General features: G+C 46.7%; 1 protein-coding gene across 1 annotated transcript in view; it reads left to right on the forward strand.

The window, feature by feature from the left end:
- The window catches only part of agrn (agrin), a 556,768-nt gene that overhangs the window by 495,328 nt on the left and 38,495 nt on the right, over window positions 1–22,945 (forward strand). Inside the window, exons 29-30 of the mRNA XM_056300025.1 lie at window positions 19,469–19,652; window positions 22,053–22,140. Of these exons, the coding sequence (XP_056156000.1) occupies window positions 19,469–19,652; window positions 22,053–22,140 (272 nt within the window). The remainder of the gene's footprint in view (window positions 1–19,468; window positions 19,653–22,052; window positions 22,141–22,945) is intronic.

Consider the following 22,945-nt stretch of genomic DNA (forward strand, 5'->3'; position numbering starts at 1 on the left):
TACATGATACGTGAGGGAGATAGGAGTGAGGGAGATGGGAATGAGAAACGTGTACATGATACGTGAGGGAGATGGGAGTGAGAAACGTGTATCTGATACATGAGGGTGATAGGAGTGAGATACAAGTACCTGATACGTGAGGGAGATAGGAGTGTGAAACGAGTACCTGATACGTGAGGGGGATAGGAGTGAGAAACGAGTACCTAATACGTGAGGGTGATAGGAGTGAGAAGCTGGTACCTGATACGTGAGGGAGATAGGAGTGAGAAACTAGTACCTGATATGTGAGGGAGATAGGAGTTAGAAATGAGTACCTGATACATGAGGGGGATAGAAATGAGAAACACGTACCTGATACATGAGGGAGATAGGAGTGAGACACATGTACCTGTTACGTGAGGGAGATGGGAGTGAGAAACAAGTACCTGATACATGAGGGGGATAGAAATGAGAAACAAGTACCTGATACGTGAGGGAGATAGGAGTGAGAAACATGTACCTGATACGTGAGAGAGATGGGAGTGAGAAATGTGTACCTGATACGTGAGGGAGATAGGAGTACATGATACGTGAGGGAGATAGGAGTGAGAAACGAGTACCTGATACGTGAGGGAGATAGGAGTACCTGATACGTGAGGGAGATAGGAGTGAGAAACGAGTACCTGATACGTGAGGGTGATAGGAGTGAGAAACGAGTACCTGATACGTGAGGGAGATAGGAGTGAGAAACGTGTATCTGATACATGAGGGAGATGGGAGTGAGAAACAAGTACATGATACGTGAGGGAGATGGGAGTGAGAAACGTGTACATGATACGTGAGGGAGATGGGAGTGAGAAACGTGTATCTGATACGTGAGGGTGATAGGAGTGAGAAACAAGTACCTGATACGTGAGGGAGATAGGAGTGAGAAACGAGTACCTGATACGTGAGGGGGATAGGAGTGAGAAACAAGTACCTGATACAGGTGGGAGATAGGAGTGAGAAACGTGTACCTGATACATGAGGGAGATGGGAGTGAGAAATGTGTACCTGATACGTGAGGGAGATAGGAGTACATGGTACGTGAGGGTGATAGGAGTGAGAAACGTGTATCTGATACGTGAGGGAGATGGGAGTGAGAAACAAGTACATGATACGTGAGGTAGATGGGAGTGAGGGAGATGGGAATGAGAAATGTGTACATGATACGTGAAGGAGATGGGAGTGAGAAACGTGTATCTGATACATGAGGGTGATAGGAGTGAGAAACAAGTACCTGATACGTGAGGGAGATAGGAGTGTGAAACGAGTACCTGATACGTGAGGGGGATAGGAGTGAGAAACAAGTACCTGATATATGAGGGAGATAGGAGTGAGACACATGTACCTGATACGTGAAGGAGATGGGAGTGAGAAACAAGTACCTGATACATGAGGGGGATAGAAAAGAGAAACAAGCACCTGATACGTGAGGGAGATAGGAGTGAGAAACATGTACCTGATACGTGAGAGAGATGGGAGTGAGAAATGTGTACCTAATACGTGAGGGAGATAGGAGTACATGATACGTGAGGGAGATAGGAGTGAGAAACGAGTACCTGATACGTGAGGGAGATAGGAGTACCTGATACGTGAGGGAGATAGGAGTGAGAAACGAGTACCTGATACGTGAGGGTGATAGGAGTGAGAAACGAGTACCTGATACGTGAGGGAGATAGGAGTGAGAAACGTGTATCTGATACGTGAGGGAGATGGGAGTGAGAAACAAGTACATGATACGTGAGGGAGATGGGAGTGAGAAACGTGTACATGATACGTGAGGGAGATGGGAGTGAGAAACGTGTATCTGATACGTGAGGGTGATAGGAGTGAGAAACAAGTACCTGATACGTGAGGGAGATAGGAGTGAGAAACGAGTACCTGATACGTGAGGGGGATAGGAGTGAGAAACAAGTACCTGATACAGGTGGGAGATAGGAGTGAGAAACATGTACCTGATACATGAGGGAGATGGGAGTGAGAAATGTGTACCTGATACGTGAGGGAGATAGGAGTACATGGTACGTGAGGGTGATAGGAGTGAGAAACGTGTATCTGATACGTGAGGGAGATGGGAGTGAGAAACAAGTACATGATACGCGAGGGAGATGGGAGTGAGGGAGATGGGAATGAGAAATGTGTACATGATACGTGAAGGAGATGGGAGTGAGAAACGTGTATCTGATACATGAGGGTGATAGGAGTGAGAAACAAGTACCTTATACGTGAGGGAGATAGGAGTGTGAAACGAGTACCTGATACGTGAGGGGGATAGGAGTGAGAAATAAGTACCTGATATATGAGGGAGATAGGAGTGAGAAACATGTACCTGATACCTGCGGGAGATGGGAGTGAGAAACAAGTACCTGATACATGAGGGGGATAGAAATGAGAAACAAGTACCTGATACGTGAGGGAGATAGGAGTGAGAAACATGTACCTGATACGTGAGAGAGATGGGAGTGAGAAATGTGTACCTGATACGTGAGGGAGATAGGAGTACATGATACGTGAGGGAGATAGGAGTGAGAAACGAGTACCTGATACGTGAGGGAGATAGGAGTACCTGATACGTGAGGGAGATAGGAGTGAGAAACGAGTACCTGATGCGTGAGGGTGATAGGAGTGAGAAACGAGTACCTGATACGTGAGGGAGATAGGAGTGAGAAACGTGTATCTGATACGTGAGGGAGATGGGAGTGAGAAACAAGTACATGATACGTGAGGGGGATAGGAGTGAGAAACAAGTACCTGATACAGGTGGGAGATAGGAGTGAGAAACGTGTACCTGATACATGAGGGAGATGGGAGTGAGAAATGTGTACCTGATACGTGAGGGAGATAGGAGTACATGGTACGTGAGGGTGATAGGAGTGAGAAACGTGTATCTGATACGTGAGGGAGATGGGAGTGAGAAACAAGTACATGATACGTGAGGGAGATGGGAGTGAGGGAGATGGGAATGAGAAATGTGTACATGATACGTGAAGGAGATGGGAGTGAGAAACGTGTATCTGATACATGAGGGTGATAGGAGTGAGAAACAAGTACCTGATACGTGAGGGAGATAGGAGTGAGAAACATGTACCTGATACGTGAGAGAGATGGGAGTGAGAAATGTGTACCTGATACGTGAGGGAGATAGGAGTACATGATACGTGAGGGAGATAGGAGTGAGAAACGAGTAGCTGATACGTGAGGGAGATAGGAGTACCTGATACGTGAGGGAGATAGGAGTGAGAAACGAGTACCTGATACGTGAGGGTGATAGGAGTGAGAAACGAGTACCTGATACGTGAGGGAGATAGGAGTGAGAAACGTGTATCTGATACGTGAGGGAGATGGGAGTGAGAAACGTGTACATGATACGTGAGGGAGATGGGAGTGAGAAACGTGTATCTGATACGTGAGGGTGATAGGAGTGAGAAACAAGTACCTGATACGTGAGGGAGATAGGAGTGAGAAATGAGTACCTGATACGTGAGGGGGATAGGAGTGAGAAACAACTACCTGATACAGGTGGGAGATAGGAGTGAGAAACATGTACCTGATACGTGAGGGAGATGGGACTGAGAAATGTGTACCTGATACGTGAGGGAGATAGGAGTACATGGTACGTGAGGGTGATAGGAGTGAGAAACGAGTACCTGATACGTGAGGGAGATAGGAGTGAGAAACGTGTATCTGATACGTGAGGGAAATGGGAGTGAGAAACAAGTACATGATACGTGAGGGAGATGGGAGTGAGGGAGATGGGAATGAGAAACGTGTACATGATACGTGAGGGAGATGGGAGTGAGAAACGTGTATCTGATACATGAGGGTGATAGGAGTGAGATACAAGTACCTGATACGTGAGGGAGATAGGAGTGTGAAACGAGTACCTGATACGTGAGGGGGATAGGAGTGAGAAACGAGTACCTAATACGTGAGGGTGATAGGAGTGAGAAGCTGGTACCTGATACGTGAGGGAGATAGGAGTGAGAAACTAGTACCTGATATGTGAGGGAGATAGGAGTTAGAAATGAGTACCTGATACATGAGGGGGATAGAAATGAGAAACACGTACCTGATACATGAGGGAGATAGGAGTGAGACACATGTACCTGTTACGTGAGGGAGATGGGAGTGAGAAACAAGTACCTGATACATGAGGGGGATGGGAGTGAGAAATGTGTACCTGATATGTGAGGGAGATAGGAGTACATGGTACGTGAGGGTGATAGGAGTGAGAAACGTGTATCTGATACGTGAGGGAGATGGGAGTGAGAAACAAGTACATGATACGTGAGGTAGATGGGAGTGAGGGAGATGGGAATGAGAAATGTGTACATGATACGTGAAGGAGATGGGAGTGAGAAACGTGTATCTGATACATGAGGGTGATAGGAGTGAGAAACAAGTACCTGATACGTGAGGGAGATAGGAGTGTGAAACGAGTACCTGATACGTGAGGGGGATAGGAGTGAGAAACAAGTACCTGATATATGAGGGAGATAGGAGTGAGACACATGTACCTGATACGTGAAGGAGATGGGAGTGAGAAACAAGTACCTGATACATGAGGGGGATAGAAAAGAGAAACAAGCACCTGATACGTGAGGGAGATAGGAGTGAGAAACATGTACCTGATACGTGAGAGAGATGGGAGTGAGAAATGTGTACCTGATACGTGAGGGAGATAGGAGTACATGATACGTGAGGGAGATAGGAGTGAGAAACGAGTACCTGATACGTGAGGGAGATAGGAGTACCTGATACGTGAGGGAGATAGGAGTGAGAAACGAGTACCTGATACGTGAGGGTGATAGGAGGGAGAAACGAGTACCTGATACGTGAGGGAGATAGGAGTGAGAAACGTGTATCTGATACGTGAGGGAGATGGGAGTGAGAAACAAGTACATGATACGTGAGGGAGATGGGAGTGAGAAACGTGTACATGATACGTGAGGGAGATGGGAGTGAGAAACGTGTATCTGATACGTGAGGGTGATAGGAGTGAGAAACAAGTACCTGATACGTGAGGGAGATAGGAGTGAGAAACGAGTACCTGATACGTGAGGGGGATAGGAGTGAGAAACAAGTACCTGATACAGGTGGGAGATAGGAGTGAGAAACATGTACCTGATACAGGAGGGAGATGGGAGTGAGAAATGTGTACCTGATACGTGAGGGAGATAGGAGTACATGGTACGTGAGGGTGATAGGAGTGAGAAACGTGTATCTGATACGTGAGGGAGATGGGAGTGAGAAACAAGTACATGATACGCGAGGGAGATGGGAGTGAGGGAGATGGGAATGAGAAATGTGTACATGATACGTGAAGGAGATGGGAGTGAGAAACGTGTATCTGATACATGAGGGTGATAGGAGTGAGAAACAAGTACCTGATACGTGAGGGAGATAGGAGTGTGAAACGAGTACCTGATACGTGAGGGGGATAGGAGTGAGAAATAAGTACCTGATATATGAGGGAGATAGGAGTGAGAAACATGTACCTGATACCTGCGGGAGATGGGAGTGAGAAACAAGTACCTGATACATGAGGGGGATAGAAATGAGAAACAAGTACCTGATACGTGAGGGAGCTAGGAGTGAGAAACATGTACCTGATACGTGAGAGAGATGGGAGTGAGAAATGTGTACCTGATACGTGAGGGAGATAGGAGTACATGATACGTGAGGGAGATAGGAGTGAGAAACGAGTACCTGATACGTGAGGGAGATAGGAGTACCTGATACGTGAGGGAGATAGGAGTGAGAAACGAGTACCTGATACGTGAGGGTGATAGGAGTGAGAAACGAGTACCTGATACGTGAGGGAGATAGGAGTGAGAAACGTGTATCTGATACGTGAGGGAGATGGGAGTGAGAAACAAGTACCTGATACGTGAGGGAGATAGGAGTGAGAAACGAGTACCTGATACGTGAGGGGGATAGGAGTGAGAAACAAGTACCTGATACAGGTGGGAGATAGGAGTGAGAAACATGTACCTGATACATGAGGGAGATGGGAGTGAGAAATGTGTACCTGATACGTGAGGGAGATAGGAGTACATGGTACGTGAGGGTGATAGGAGTGAGAAACGTGTATCTGATACGTGAGGGAGATGGGAGTGAGAAACAAGTACATGATACGCGAGGGAGATGGGAGTGAGGGAGATGGGAATGAGAAATGTGTACATGATACGTGAAGGAGATGGGAGTGAGAAACGTGTATCTGATACATGAGGGTGATAGGAGTGAGAAACAAGTACCTGATACGTGAGGGAGATAGGAGTGTGAAACGAGTACCTGATACGTGAGGGGGATAGGAGTGAGAAATAAGTACCTGATATATGAGGGAGATAGGAGTGAGAAACATGTACCTGATACCTGCGGGAGATGGGAGTGAGAAACAAGTACCTGATACATGAGGGGGATAGAAATGAGAAACAAGTACCTGATACGTGAGGGAGCTAGGAGTGAGAAACATGTACCTGATACGTGAGAGAGATGGGAGTGAGAAATGTGTACCTGATACGTGAGGGAGATAGGAGTACATGATACGTGAGGGAGATAGGAGTGAGAAACGAGTACCTGATACATGAGGGAGATAGGAGTACCTGATACGTGAGGGAGATAGGAGTGAGAAACGAGTACCTGATACGTGAGGGTGATAGGAGTGAGAAACGAGTACCTGATACGTGAGGGAGATAGGAGTGAGAAACGTGTATCTGATACGTGAGGGAGATGGGAGTGAGAAACAAGTACATGATACGTGAGGGGGATAGGAGTGAGAAACAAGTACCTGATACAGGTGGGAGATAGGAGTGAGAAACGTGTACCTGATACATGAGGGAGATGGGAGTGAGAAATGTGTACCTGATACGTGAGGGAGATAGGAGTACATGGTACGTGAGGGTGATAGGAGTGAGAAACGTGTATCTGATACGTGAGGGAGATGGGAGTGAGAAACAAGTACATGATACGTGAGGGAGATGGGAGTGAGGGAGATGGGAATGAGAAATGTGTACATGATACGTGAAGGAGATGGGAGTGAGAAACGTGTATCTGATACATGAGGGTGATAGGAGTGAGAAACAAGTACCTGATACGTGAGGGAGATAGGAGTGAGAAACATGTACCTGATACGTGAGAGAGATGGGAGTGAGAAATGTGTACCTGATACGTGAGGGAGATAGGAGTACATGATACGTGAGGGAGATAGGAGTGAGAAACGAGTACCTGATACGTGAGGGAGATAGGAGTACCTGATACGTGAGGGAGATAGGAGTGAGAAACGAGTACCTGATACGTGAGGGTGATAGGAGTGAGAAACGAGTACCTGATACGTGAGGGAGATAGGAGTGAGAAACGTGTATCTGATACGTGAGGGAGATGGGAGTGAGAAACGTGTACATGATACGTGAGGGAGATGGGAGTGAGAAACGTGTATCTGATACGTGAGGGTGATAGGAGTGAGAAACAAGTACCTGATACGTGAGGGAGATAGGAGTGAGAAATGAGTACCTGATACGTGAGGGGGATAGGAGTGAGAAACAACTACCTGATACAGGTGGGAGATAGGAGTGAGAAACATGTACCTGATACGTGAGGGAGATGGGACTGAGAAATGTGTACCTGATACGTGAGGGAGATAGGAGTACATGGTACGTGAGGGTGATAGGAGTGAGAAACGAGTACCTGATACGTGAGGGAGATAGGAGTGAGAAACGTGTATCTGATACGTGAGGGAAATGGGAGTGAGAAACAAGTACATGATACGTGAGGGAGATGGGAGTGAGGGAGATGGGAATGAGAAACGTGTACATGATACGTGAGGGAGATGGGAGTGAGAAACGTGTATCTGATACATGAGGGTGATAGGAGTGAGATACAAGTACCTGATACGTGAGGGAGATAGGAGTGAGAAATGAGTACCTGATACGTGAGGGGGATAGGAGTGAGAAACAACTACCTGATACAGGTGGGAGATAGGAGTGAGAAACATGTACCTGATACGTGAGGGAGATGGGACTGAGAAATGTGTACATGATACGTGAGGGAGATAGGAGTACATGGTACGTGAGGGAGATAGGAGTGAGAAACGAGTACCTGATACGTGAGGGTGATAGGAGTGAGAAACGAGTACCTGATACGTGAGGGAGATAGGAGTGAGAAACGTGTATCTGATACGTGAGGGAGATGGGAGTGAGAAACAAGTACATGATACGTGAGGGGGATAGGAGTGAGAAACAAGTACCTGATACAGGTGGGAGATAGGAGTGAGAAACGTGTACCTGATACATGAGGGAGATGGGAGTGAGAAATGTGTACCTGATACGTGAGGGAGATAGGAGTACATGGTACGTGAGGGTGATAGGAGTGAGAAACGTGTATCTGATACGTGAGGGAGATGGGAGTGAGAAACAAGTACATGATACGTGAGGGAGATGGGAGTGAGGGAGATGGGAATGAGAAATGTGTACATGATACGTGAAGGAGATGGGAGTGAGAAACGTGTATCTGATACATGAGGGTGATAGGAGTGAGAAACAAGTACCTGATACGTGAGGGAGATAGGAGTGAGAAACATGTACCTGATACGTGAGAGAGATGGGAGTGAGAAATGTGTACCTGATACGTGAGGGAGATAGGAGTACATGATACGTGAGGGAGATAGGAGTGAGAAACGAGTACCTGATACGTGAGGGAGATAGGAGTACCTGATACGTGAGGGAGATAGGAGTGAGAAACGAGTACCTGATACGTGAGGGTGATAGGAGTGAGAAACGAGTACCTGATACGTGAGGGAGATAGGAGTGAGAAACGTGTATCTGATACGTGAGGGAGATGGGAGTGAGAAACGTGTACATGATACGTGAGGGAGATGGGAGTGAGAAACGTGTATCTGATACGTGAGGGTGATAGGAGTGAGAAACAAGTACCTGATACGTGAGGGAGATAGGAGTGAGAAATGAGTACCTGATACGTGAGGGGGATAGGAGTGAGAAACAACTACCTGATACAGGTGGGAGATAGGAGTGAGAAACATGTACCTGATACGTGAGGGAGATGGGACTGAGAAATGTGTACCTGATACGTGAGGGAGATAGGAGTACATGGTACGTGAGGGTGATAGGAGTGAGAAACGAGTACCTGATACGTGAGGGAGATAGGAGTGAGAAACGTGTATCTGATACGTGAGGGAAATGGGAGTGAGAAACAAGTACATGATACGTGAGGGAGATGGGAGTGAGGGAGATGGGAATGAGAAACGTGTACATGATACGTGAGGGAGATGGGAGTGAGAAACGTGTATCTGATACATGAGGGTGATAGGAGTGAGATACAAGTACCTGATACGTGAGGGAGATAGGAGTGTGAAACGAGTACCTGATACGTGAGGGGGATAGGAGTGAGAAACGAGTACCTAATACGTGAGGGTGATAGGAGTGAGAAGCTGGTACCTGATACGTGAGGGAGATAGGAGTGAGAAACTAGTACCTGATATGTGAGGGAGATAGGAGTTAGAAATGAGTACCTGATACATGAGGGGGATAGAAATGAGAAACACGTACCTGATACATGAGGGAGATAGGAGTGAGACACATGTACCTGTTACGTGAGGGAGATGGGAGTGAGAAACAAGTACCTGATACATGAGGGGGATAGAAATGAGAAACAAGTACCTGATACGTGAGGGAGATAGGAGTGAGAAACATGTACCTGATACGTGAGAGAGATGGGAGTGAGAAATGTGTACCTGATACGTGAGGGAGATAGGAGTACATGATACGTGAGGGAGATAGGAGTGAGAAACGAGTACCTGATACGTGAGGGAGATAGGAGTACCTGATACGTGAGGGAGATAGGAGTGAGAAACGAGTACCTGATACGTGAGGGTGATAGGAGTGAGAAACGAGTACCTGATACGTGAGGGAGATAGGAGTGAGAAACGTGTATCTGATACGTGAGGGAGATGGGAGTGAGAAACAAGTACATGATACGTGAGGGAGATGGGAGTGAGAAACGTGTACATGATACGTGAGGGAGATGGGAGTGAGAAACGTGTATCTGATACGTGAGGGTGATAGGAGTGAGAAACAAGTACCTGATACGTGAGGGAGATAGGAGTGAGAAACGAGTACCTGATACGTGAGGGGGATAGGAGTGAGAAACAAGTACCTGATACAGGTGGGAGATAGGAGTGAGAAACGTGTACCTGATACATGAGGGAGATGGGAGTGAGAAATGTGTACCTGATACGTGAGGGAGATAGGAGTACATGGTACGTGAGGGTGATAGGAGTGAGAAACGTGTATCTGATACGTGAGGGAGATGGGAGTGAGAAACAAGTACATGATACGTGAGGTAGATGGGAGTGAGGGAGATGGGAATGAGAAATGTGTACATGATACGTGAAGGAGATGGGAGTGAGAAACGTGTATCTGATACATGAGGGTGATAGGAGTGAGAAACAAGTACCTGATACGTGAGGGAGATAGGAGTGTGAAACGAGTACCTGATACGTGAGGGGGATAGGAGTGAGAAACAAGTACCTGATATATGAGGGAGATAGGAGTGAGACACATGTACCTGATACGTGAAGGAGATGGGAGTGAGAAACAAGTACCTGATACATGAGGGGGATAGAAAAGAGAAACAAGTACCTGATACGTGAGGGAGATAGGAGTGAGAAACATGTACCTGATACGTGAGAGAGATGGGAGTGAGAAATGTGTACCTGATACGTGAGGGAGATAGGAGTACATGATACGTGAGGGAGATAGGAGTGAGAAACGAGTACCTGATACGTGAGGGAGATAGGAGTACCTGATACGTGAGGGAGATAGGAGTGAGAAACGAGTACCTGATACGTGAGGGTGATAGGAGTGAGAAACGAGTACCTGATACGTGAGGGAGATAGGAGTGAGAAACGTGTATCTGATACGTGAGGGAGATGGGAGTGAGAAACAAGTACATGATACGTGAGGGAGATGGGAGTGAGAAACGTGTACATGATACGTGTGGGAGATGGGAGTGAGAAACGTGTATCTGATACGTGAGGGTGATAGGAGTGAGAAACAAGTACCTGATACGTGAGGGAGATAGGAGTGAGAAACGAGTACCTGATACGTGAGGGGGATAGGAGTGAGAAACAAGTACCTGATACAGGTGGGAGATAGGAGTGAGAAACATGTACCTGATACATGAGGGAGATGGGAGTGAGAAATGTGTACCTGATACGTGAGGGAGATAGGAGTACATGGTACGTGAGGGTGATAGGAGTGAGAAACGTGTATCTGATACGTGAGGGAGATGGGAGTGAGAAACAAGTACATGATACGCGAGGGAGATGGGAGTGAGGGAGATGGGAATGAGAAATGTGTACATGATACGTGAAGGAGATGGGAGTGAGAAACGTGTATCTGATACATGAGGGTGATAGGAGTGAGAAACAAGTACCTGATACGTGAGGGAGATAGGAGTGTGAAACGAGTACCTGATACGTGAGGGGGATAGGAGTGAGAAATAAGTACCTGATATATGAGGGAGATAGGAGTGAGAAACATGTACCTGATACCTGCGGGAGATGGGAGTGAGAAACAAGTACCTGATACATGAGGGGGATAGAAATGAGAAACAAGTACCTGATACGTGAGGGAGATAGGAGTGAGAAACATGTACCTGATACGTGAGAGAGATGGGAGTGAGAAATGTGTACCTGATACGTGAGGGAGATAGGAGTACATGATACGTGAGGGAGATAGGAGTGAGAAACGAGTACCTGATACGTGAGGGAGATAGGAGTACCTGATACGTGAGGGAGATAGGAGTGAGAAACGAGTACCTGATACGTGAGGGTGATAGGAGTGAGAAACGAGTACCTGATACGTGAGGGAGATAGGAGTGAGAAACGTGTATCTGATACGTGAGGGAGATGGGAGTGAGAAACAAGTACATGATACGTGAGGGGGATAGGAGTGAGAAACAAGTACCTGATACAGGTGGGAGATAGGAGTGAGAAACGTGTACCTGATACATGAGGGAGATGGGAGTGAGAAATGTGTACCTGATACGTGAGGGAGATAGGAGTACATGGTACGTGAGGGTGATAGGAGTGAGAAACGTGTATCTGATACGTGAGGGAGATGGGAGTGAGAAACAAGTACATGATACGTGAGGGAGATGGGAGTGAGGGAGATGGGAATGAGAAATGTGTACATGATACGTGAAGGAGATGGGAGTGAGAAACGTGTATCTGATACATGAGGGTGATAGGAGTGAGAAACAAGTACCTGATACGTGAGGGAGATAGGAGTGAGAAACATGTACCTGATACGTGAGAGAGATGGGAGTGAGAAATGTGTACCTGATACGTGAGGGAGATAGGAGTACATGATACGTGAGGGAGATAGGAGTGAGAAACGAGTACCTGATACGTGAGGGAGATAGGAGTACCTGATACGTGAGGGAGATAGGAGTGAGAAACGAGTACCTGATACGTGAGGGTGATAGGAGTGAGAAACGAGTACCTGATACGTGAGGGAGATAGGAGTGAGAAACGTGTATCTGATACGTGAGGGAGATGGGAGTGAGAAACAAGTACATGATACGTGAGGGAGATGGGAGTGAGAAACGTGTACATGATACGTGAGGGAGATGGGAGTGAGAAACGTGTATCTGATACGTGAGGGTGATAGGAGTGAGAAACAAGTACCTGATACGTGAGGGAGATAGGAGTGAGAAACGAGTACCTGATACGTGAGGGGGATAGGAGTGAGAAACAAGTACCTGATACAGGTGGGAGATAGGAGTGAGAAACGTGTACCTGATACATGAGGGAGATGGGAGTGAGAAATGTGTACCTGATACGTGAGGGAGATAGGAGTACATGGTACGTGAGGGTGATAGGAGTGAGAAACGTGTATCTGATACGTGAGGGAGATGGGAGTGAGAAACAAGTACATGATACGTGAGGGAGATGGGAGTGAGGGAGAGGGAATGAGAAATGTGTACATGATACGTGAAGGAGATGGGAGTGAGAAACATGTATCTGATACATGAGGGTGATAGGAGTGAGAAACAAGTACCTGATACGTGAGGGAGATAGGAGTGTGAAACGAGTACCTGATACGTGAGGGGGATAGGAGTGAGAAACAAGTACCTGATATATGAGGGAGATAGGAGTGAGACACATGTACCTGATACGTGAGGGAGATAGGAGTGAGAAACATGTACCTGATACGTGAGAGAGATGGGAGTGAGAAATGTGTACCTGATACGTGAGGGAGATAGGAGTACATGATACGTGAGGGAGATAGGAGTGAGAAACGAGTACCTGATACGTGAGGGAGATAGGAGTACCTGATACGTGAGGGAGATAGGAGTGAGAAACGAGTACCTGATACGTGAGGGTGATAGGAGTGAGAAACGAGTACCTGATACGTGAGGGAGATAGGAGTGAGAAACGTGTATCTGATACGTGAGGGAGATGGGAGTGAGAAACAAGTACATGATACGTGAGGGAGATGGGAGTGAGAAACGTGTACATGATACGTGAGGGAGATGGGAGTGAGAAACGTGTATCTGATACGTGAGGGTGATAGGAGTGAGAAACAAGTACCTGATACGTGAGGGAGATAGGAGTGAGAAACGAGTACCTGATACGTGAGGGGGATAGGAGTGAGAAACAAGTACCTGATACAGGTGGGAGATAGGAGTGAGAAACGTGTACCTGATACATGAGGGAGATGGGAGTGAGAAATGTGTACCTGATACGTGAGGGAGATAGGAGTACATGGTACGTGAGGGTGATAGGAGTGAGAAACGTGTATCTGATACGTGAGGGAGATGGGAGTGAGAAACAAGTACATGATACGTGAGGGAGATGGGAGTGAGGGAGAGGGAATGAGAAATGTGTACATGATACGTGAAGGAGATGGGAGTGAGAAACGTGTATCTGATACATGAGGGTGATAGGAGTGAGAAACAAGTACCTGATACGTGAGGGAGATAGGAGTGTGAAACGAGTACCTGATACGTGAGGGGGATAGGAGTGAGAAACAAGTACCTGATATATGAGGGAGATAGGAGTGAGACACATGTACCTGATACGTGAGGGAGATAGGAGTGAGAAACATGTACCTGATACGTGAGAGAGATGGGAGTGAGAAATGTGTACCTGATACGTGAGGGAGATAGGAGTACATGATACGTGAGGGAGATAGGAGTGAGAAACGAGTACCTGATACGTGAGGGAGATAGGAGTACCTGATACGTGAGGGAGATAGGAGTGAGAAACGAGTACCTGATACGTGAGGGTGATAGGAGTGAGAAACGAGTACCTGATACGTGAGGGAGATAGGAGTGAGAAACGTGTATCTGATACGTGAGGGAGATGGGAGTGAGAAACAAGTACATGATACGTGAGGGAGATGGGAGTGAGAAACGTGTACATGATACGTGAGGGAGATGGGAGTGAGAAACGTGTATCTGATACGTGAGGGTGATAGGAGTGAGAAACAAGTACCTGATACGTGAGGGAGATAGGAGTGAGAAACGAGTACCTGATACGTGAGGGGGATAGGAGTGAGAAACAAGTACCTGATACAGGTGGGAGATAGGAGTGAGAAACATGTACCTGATACATGAGGGAGATGGGAGTGAGAAATGTGTACCTGATACGTGAGGGAGATAGGAGTACATGGTACGTGAGGGTGATAGGAGTGAGAAACGTGTATCTGATAAGTGAGGGAGATGGGAGTGAGAAACAAGTACCTGATACGTGAGGGAGATGGGAGTGAGGGAGATGGGAATGAGAAATGTGTACATGATACGTGAAGGAGATGGGAGTGAGAAACGTGTATCTGATACATGAGGGTGATAGGAGTGAGAAACAAGTACCTGATACGTGAGGGAGATAGGAGAGTGAAACGAGTACCTGATACGTGAGGGGGATAGGAGTGAGAAATAAGTACCTGATATATGAGGGAAATAGGAGTGAGAAACATGTACCTGATACTTGCGGGAGATGGGAGTGAGAAACAAGTACCTGATACATGAGGGGGATAGAAATGAGAAACAAGTACCTGATACAGGAGGGAGATAGGAGTGAGAAACGTGTATCTGATACGTGAGGGAGATGGGATTTAGAAACAAGTACATGATACGTGAGGGAGATGGGAGTGAGGGAGATGGGAGTGAGAAACATGTACCTGATACGTGAGAGAGATGGGAGAGAGAAACAAGTACCTGATACATGAGGGGGATAGAAATGAGAAACAAGTACCTGATACATGAGGGAGATAGGGGTGAGAAACATGTACCTGATACGTGAGGGAGATGGGAGTACATGATACGTGAGGGAGATAGGAGTGAGAAACGAGTACCTGATACGTGAGGGTGATAGGAGTGAGAAACGAGTACCTGATACGTGAGGGAGATAGGAGTGAGAAACGTGTATCTGATACGTGAGGGAGATGGGAGTGAGAAACGTGTACATGATACGTGAGGGAGATGGGAGTGAGAAACGTGTATCTGATACGTGAGGGTGATAGGAGTGAGAAACAAGTACCTGATACGTGAGGGAGATAGGAGTGAGAAACGAGTACCTGATACGTGAGGGGGATAGGAGTGAGAAACAACTACCTGATACAGGTGGGAGATAGGAGTGAGAAACATGTACCTGATACGTGAGGGAGATGGGACTGAGAAATGTGTACCTGATACGTGAGGGAGATAGGAGTACATGGTACGTGAGGGTGATAGGAGTGAGAAACGAGTACCTGATACGTGAGGGAGATAGGAGTGAGAAACGTGTATCTGATACGTGAGGGAAATGGGAGTGAGAAACAAGTACATGATACGTGAGGGAGATGGGAGTGAGGGAGATGGGAATGAGAAACGTGTACATGATACGTGAGGGAGATGGGAGTGAGAAACGTGTATCTGATACATGAGGGTGATAGGAGTGAGATACAAGTACCTGATACGTGAGGGAGATAGGAGTGTGAAACGAGTACCTGATACGTGAGGGGGATAGGAGTGAGAAACGAGTACCTAATACGTGAGGGTGATAGGAGTGAGAAGCTGGTACCTGATACGTGAGGGAGATAGGAGTGAGAAACGTGTACCTGATATGTGAGGGAGATAGGAGTTAGAAATGAGTACCTGATACATGAGGGGGATAGAACTGAGAAACACGTACCTGATACATGAGGGAGATAGGAGTGAGACACATGTACCTGTTACGTGAGGGAGATGGGAGTGAGAAACAAGTACCTGATACATGAGGGGGATAGAAATGAGAAACAAGTACCTGATACGTGAGGGAGATAGGAGTGAGAAACATGTACCTGATACGTGAGAGAGATGGGAGTGAGAAATGTGTACCTGATACGTGAGGGAGATAGGAGTACATGATACGTGAGGGAGATAGGAGTGAGAAACGAGTACCTGATACGTGAGGGAGATAGGAGTACCTGATACGTGAGGGAGATAGGAGTGAGAAACGAGTACCTGATACGTGAGGGTGATAGGAGTGAGAAACGAGTACCTGATACGTGAGGGAGATAGGAGTGAGAAACGTGTATCTGATACGTGAGGGAGATGGGAGTGAGAAACAAGTACATGATACGTGAGGGAGATGGGAGTGAGAAACGTGTACATGATACGTGAGGGAGATGGGAGTGAGAAACGTGTATCTGATACGTGAGGGTGATAGGAGTGAGAAACAAGTACCTGATACGTGAGGGAGATAGGAGTGAGAAACGAGTACCTGATACGTGAGGGGGATAGGAGTGAGAAACAAGTACCTGATACAGGTGGGAGATAGGAGTGAGAAACGTGTACCTGATACATGAGGGAGATGGGAGTGAGAAATGTGTACCTGATATGTGAGGGAGATAGGAGTACATGGTACGTGAGGGTGATAGGAGTGAGAAAACGTGTATCTGATACGTGAGGGAGATGGGAGTGAGAAACAAGTACATGATACGTGAGGTAGATGGGAGTGAGGGAGATGGGAATGAGAAATGTGTACATGATACGTGAAGGAGATGGGAGTGAGAAACGTGTATCTGATACATGAGGGTGATAGGAGTGAGAAACAAGTACCTGATACGTGAGGGAGATAGGAGTGTGAAACGAGTACCTGATACGTGAGGGGGATAGGAGTGAGAAACAAGTACCTGATATATGAGGGAGATAGGAGTGAGACACATGTACCTGATACGTGAAGGAGATGGGAGTGAGAAACAAGTACCTGATACATGAGGGGGATAGAAATGAGAAACAAGTACCTGATACGTGAGAAACATGTACCTGATACGTGAGAGAGATGGGAGTGAGAAATGTGTACCTGATACGTGAGGGAGATAGGAGTACATGATACGTGAGGGAGATAGGAGTGAGAAACGAGTACCTGATACGTGAGGGAGATAGGAGTACCTGATACGTGAGGGAGATAGGAGTGAGAAACGAGTACCTGATACGTGAGGGTGATAGGAGTGAGAAACGAGTACCTGATACGTGAGGGAGATAGGAGTGAGAAACGTGTATCTGATACGTGAGGGAGATGGGAGTGAGAAACAAGTACATGATACGTGAGGGAGATGGGAGTGAGAAACGTGTACATGATACGTGAGGGAGATGGGAGTGAGAAACGTGTATCTGATACGTGAGGGTGATAGGAGTGAGAAACAAGTACCTGATACGTGAGGGAGATAGGAGTGAGAAACGAGTACCTGATACGTGAGGGGGATAGGAGTGAGAAACAAGTACCTGATACAGGTGGGAGATAGGAGTGAGAAACATGTACCTGATACATGAGGGAGATGGGAGTGAGAAATGTGTACCTGATACGTGAGGGAGATAGGAGTACATGGTACGTGAGGGTGATAGGAGTGAGAAACGTGTATCTTATACGTGAGGGAGATGGGAGTGAGAAACAAGTACATGATACGCGAGGGAGATGGGAGTGAGGTAGATGGGAATGAGAAATGTGTACCTGATACGTGAAGGAGATGGGAGTGAGAAACGTGTATCTGATACATGAGGGTGATAGGAGTGAGAAACAAGTACCTGATACGTGAGGGAGATAGGAGTGTGAAACGAGTACCTGATACGTGAGGGGGATAGGAGTGAGAAATAAGTACCTGATATATGAGGGAGATAGGAGTGAGAAACATGTACCTGATACTTGCGGGAGATGGGAGTGAGAAACAAGTACCTGATACATGAGGGGGATAGAAATGAGAAACAAGTACCTGATACAGGAGGGAGATAGGAGTGAGAAACGTGTATCTGATACGTGAGGGAGATGGGATTTAGAAACAAGTACATGATACGTGAGGGAGATGGGAGTGAGGGAGATGGGAGTGAGAAACATGTACCTGATACGTGAGAGAGATGGGAGAGAGAAACAAGTACCTGATACATGAGGGGGATAGAAATGAGAAACAAGTACCTGATACATGAGGGAGATAGGGGTGAGAAACATGTACCTGATACGTGAGGGAGATGGGAGTACATGATACGTGAGGGAGATAGGAGTGAGAAACGAGTACCTGATACGTGAGGGAGATAGGAGTACCTGATACGTGAGGGAGATAGGAGTGAGAAACGAGTACCTGATACGTGAGGGTGATAGGAGTGAGAAACGAGTACCTGATACGTGAGGGAGATAGGAGTGAGAAACGTGTATCTGATACGTGAGGGATATGGGAGTGAGAAACAAGTACATGATACATGAGGGAGATGGGAGTGAGAAACAAGTACATGATACGTGAGGGAGATGGGAGTGAGAAACTTGTATCTGATACGTGAGGGAGATAGGAGTGAGAAACGTGTATCTGATACGTGAGGGAGATAGGAGTGAGAAATGTGTAGCTAATACGTGAGGGAGATAGGAGTGTGAAACGTGTATCTGATACGCGAGGGAGATAGAAGTCAGAAACGTGTAGCTGATACGTGAGGGAGATAGGAGTGAGAAACGTGTAGCTGATACGTGAGGGACATAGGAGTGAGAAACGTGTAGCTGATACGTGAGGGCGATAGGGGTGAGGGAGATGGACTGAGTTAAGCTGTGTTTTTTTTAAGAATTCAGATCCCTTGAAAGTTCATGGTGTCAGTCTTACATATAACACCTTCTATGCTCATTCCTTTTGGAACTGTATGGGCCCAGACACACCAAACCGACCAGCAGCGACGGAGGCCGACTGTTGCGTCGCCTCAAGTCGCCTGCAATCTGTAGCACTTGAACACACCACAAAGACTGAACAGCCAATCAGAGTGATCTCTCTCACTGACGGGTTCCGCCGATTCAACATGCTGAATCAGCCGACGCTCAGCGATGGCCTGGCATTGGCTGTCAGCCTGGTGTGTCAGGGCCTTAATATAACTATTAGCCTGGGCTAATCTCTAGTGCACCAGGTGTAATCTCTCTCTCATGATTTTCCAGATCACCCTAATGGGCACACCCATCCTCAGGCAGGAGAACGCCCTGCATTCCAGTAATGTGGCCATGTTCCAGGGCCACCAGTGCTCTCAAGAGCCCTGCCACAATGGCGGGCGCTGCAGCCCTCAGCTGGACAGCTACGAGTGTGTGTGCCTCAGCGGCTTCTCGGGGGGACACTGTCAGAATGGTAAGTGTGCTGGCCTTCGCTGAGCTTCTTCAAGACCTCTTTGTTCAGTTCAGTTGCAGCATAGTGAGCCAGAGGGTGTGCAGGTGCTGAGCCTTGCTGACACACCTGCATGTGGAATCCAAAGTTGAAACATATGTATTAGTTGGTGCTTTTGTTGTTTTGTGTTTTCTCTTGGATAAGTATCTGGTTTGCATAGTAAGTCACTCATCTGGATTGACTTAAGTCACCTTCTGATGGCTTCATGTTTATTTTTAGATTGTAGTAGACAAATCATATTTCTGCAAGTTACTGTATTTCCATAGATCCAAGAAATTCAGCACTCTTGGTTTCAGAGCTCAGGCGTGTGGTGTTTTTCTTGTGACAATGCTGTACTGTCGTGTTTCAGATGGAACCAGCAGGTTATGACAGTAAAGTAACAGACCAGCTGACTGATTATGTCCATGTCATGTTCATGTCACACTGCCACACAGCTCACTCAGCCCATGCCGACAAGAATCCCAAGAAATTGGAAAATGGTCAAAGTCGTTTTAATGTTGAAAACAGATGGAAAGTTTTCCGTACACACGATTGTTCTCAGATCATTTTTGAAACGTTTGCTGTCTGCGTAGAAACGGCAAAATATGAGAAAATCACTTAAAGAACTATACCTGTGATGTTCTAGAACTACACCTGTGATGTTCTAGCCCATTTATGACAATAACTTAAATTACACATTACCCCAACCACCTTCCAAAGCATACCGTAGAGATTAGATTTTATTGAATGCATTTTTCCCTCCAGGCAGCCGGTGGTTTCCAGTGGTCAGTACGGTATGAAAACAAACCAGCGTGCAGAGACTGGAAACTTACCTGAGACAGACAATCCATCACTCTGGACAACCGGTCGACTATGTTTCTGGTTATACATTTCAAGTCTCTGCAAGCTGATTTTCATACTCTACTAAAATGAATGGAAGTCATGGCTGAATGGACGTGAGGAAAAAAACATTCAAAAAATCTAAACAATTGCCTCTCAACACGGGGATTGTGGGTTCGAATCCCATTACCTCCGGCTTGGTCGGGCGTTCCTACAGACACAATTGGCCGTTTCTGCGGGTGGGAAGCCGGACGTGGGTATGTGTTCTGGTCGCTGCACTAGCACCTCCTCTGGTCGGTCGGGGCACCTGTTCGGGGGGGAGGGGGAACTGGAGGGAATAGCGTGATCCTCCCATGCACTACGTCCCCCTGGTGAAACTCCTCAGTCAGGTGTAAAGAAGCGGCTGGGGGCTCCACTTGTATGGGAGGAGACGTGGTAGTCTGCAGCCCTCCCCAGATCGTTAGAGGGGGTGGAGCAGCGATCCGGACAGCTCGGAAGAGTGAGATAATTGGCCAGATACAGTTGGGGACAAAAAGGGAAAAAATTAAAAATATATAATGTGGCAGGATGAGGAAAAACACAGGAGATGAAGGCGAGTTTGAACTTTATTCCTCAGCTCCAAAAACCAAACTGAAACAGGAACAACCCTGCACCAGAGAGCCCTGGAACGTAAACCACGCCCCCAGCTCACAGCCCTGCTGGGTGATGGGCATAGCCCCTAGTGTCCGCCACAATATATATATATATATATATATATATATATATATATATATATATATATATATATATATATGTATATATATATGTATATATATATGTATATGTATATGTATATATATATAACAGCGACAGTTTGCTTTGGAAAATGCTTCAGGAGTAATGTAAATACATGCATTTTTAGTAAATTATAAGGTGCAGAAACACTGGTGTGGTCCTATGAGTGTCTTCTGTTGGACCTGCACAAGCCAGCTGAGCTGGCATGGTACCTGACATCAGAGATAATCATACGTCAGCGTTTCCCATAAGCTCCATGTTCCCCATCCACATCACAACACGAGACTGTCCAGCCATCCATTATCTGAACCGCTTATCCTGCGGTCAGGGTGGCAGGGATGCTGGAGCCTATCCCAGCAGTCACTGTCATCCCAGCAGTCATACAACACGAGACTGGTGTTTTCAAATCGTTCCACTTCAGTGTGTTTGAAAAGATACGTTTTCAGTGGTCACACGTTGGCTTAGTTTGGGTGAAAGGCCAACAAAAGATGTTGCAGATGTATCCACGTTGGTGTGGACAAGGATGCATGGATGTCCTTTTTACACACAAACACACCCTCGCTACACACACAGACACACACTGCCATCATCTTACCCTTGTGTGAAAGACTGTCCATCCCTTTAATGTTAATTAATACTGCAAATGTATAACCCCATGTCCCCACCCACCCGCCTTACCATCCCACTGTCTCTGCTTCTAATAAGTACAAGCTCTTCTCGATTGGTTGGTGTGATCTCATTCTGAAATACTTCATGCTCACTCCTTGACAGCCATTTTTGAGAAGTCCGCTGGAGAGATAGAAGCTATCGCCTTTGATGGCCAGACATTCATCGAGTATCACAACGCCGTTACAAGGAGGTAAGAAAGAGGACATCTAAACGTCTGCCATCTCCATGGCGATATTTATTATCTTCATTACCTCCGTCTATGTCCTCCTTCAGTAATGTGTGATGACAATAGTCATGGTGTCAGCAGTGCTAGGACTCTACGATATTAACCCACTCTGCTCCACATCTCGGATGCTTTTGACTTGGCTTGGTGAGGCAGCTCACCATCACAGTGATGCAGCTCACCACCACGTTGATGTAGCTCACCATCATGGTGAGGTAGCTCACCATCACAGTGATGCAGCTCACCACCACGGTGATGTAGCTCACCATCACGGTGAGGCAGCTCACCATCACAGATATGCAGCTCACCATCATGGTGAGGCAGCTCACCATCACAGATATACAGCTCACCATTACAGTGATGCCCAGTGGCCCCGATTCCCTGTGCTGCACTCCTTTCACTAAGTTTCAGTGGAAACACTCCTAAACTGGTTTAGTTTAAGCATCTTTTCAGCATGGTGTTGTACATGTGCATCTCATTCTTCTCCCCAAATGGAAATCTGAAAAAAAAATTCTTGCAATTTTTAATGTCTTATTAAAGATTGTGGTTGGGGGTAAGTGGTTGTTTTAGGGCTAGAGCGATATGCTTATCTCCCGATTCCATACTATGACGATACTTGGGTGCCAGTTCAATATGTATTGTGATTCTCAAGTATTGCGATTCAATATTACGCTTTATTGCCATTTTTGTTTACTTTTTAACACTAGACCATGGGAAAAAGCGGAGTCATACACTTCTGCAGACTGTGTCATGAGTCATGTTTCCAAAATCA

This window comes from Lampris incognitus, chromosome 2 (genome assembly GCF_029633865.1).
Source record: "Lampris incognitus isolate fLamInc1 chromosome 2, fLamInc1.hap2, whole genome shotgun sequence".
NCBI classification, from domain to species: domain Eukaryota; kingdom Metazoa; phylum Chordata; class Actinopteri; order Lampriformes; family Lampridae; genus Lampris; species Lampris incognitus.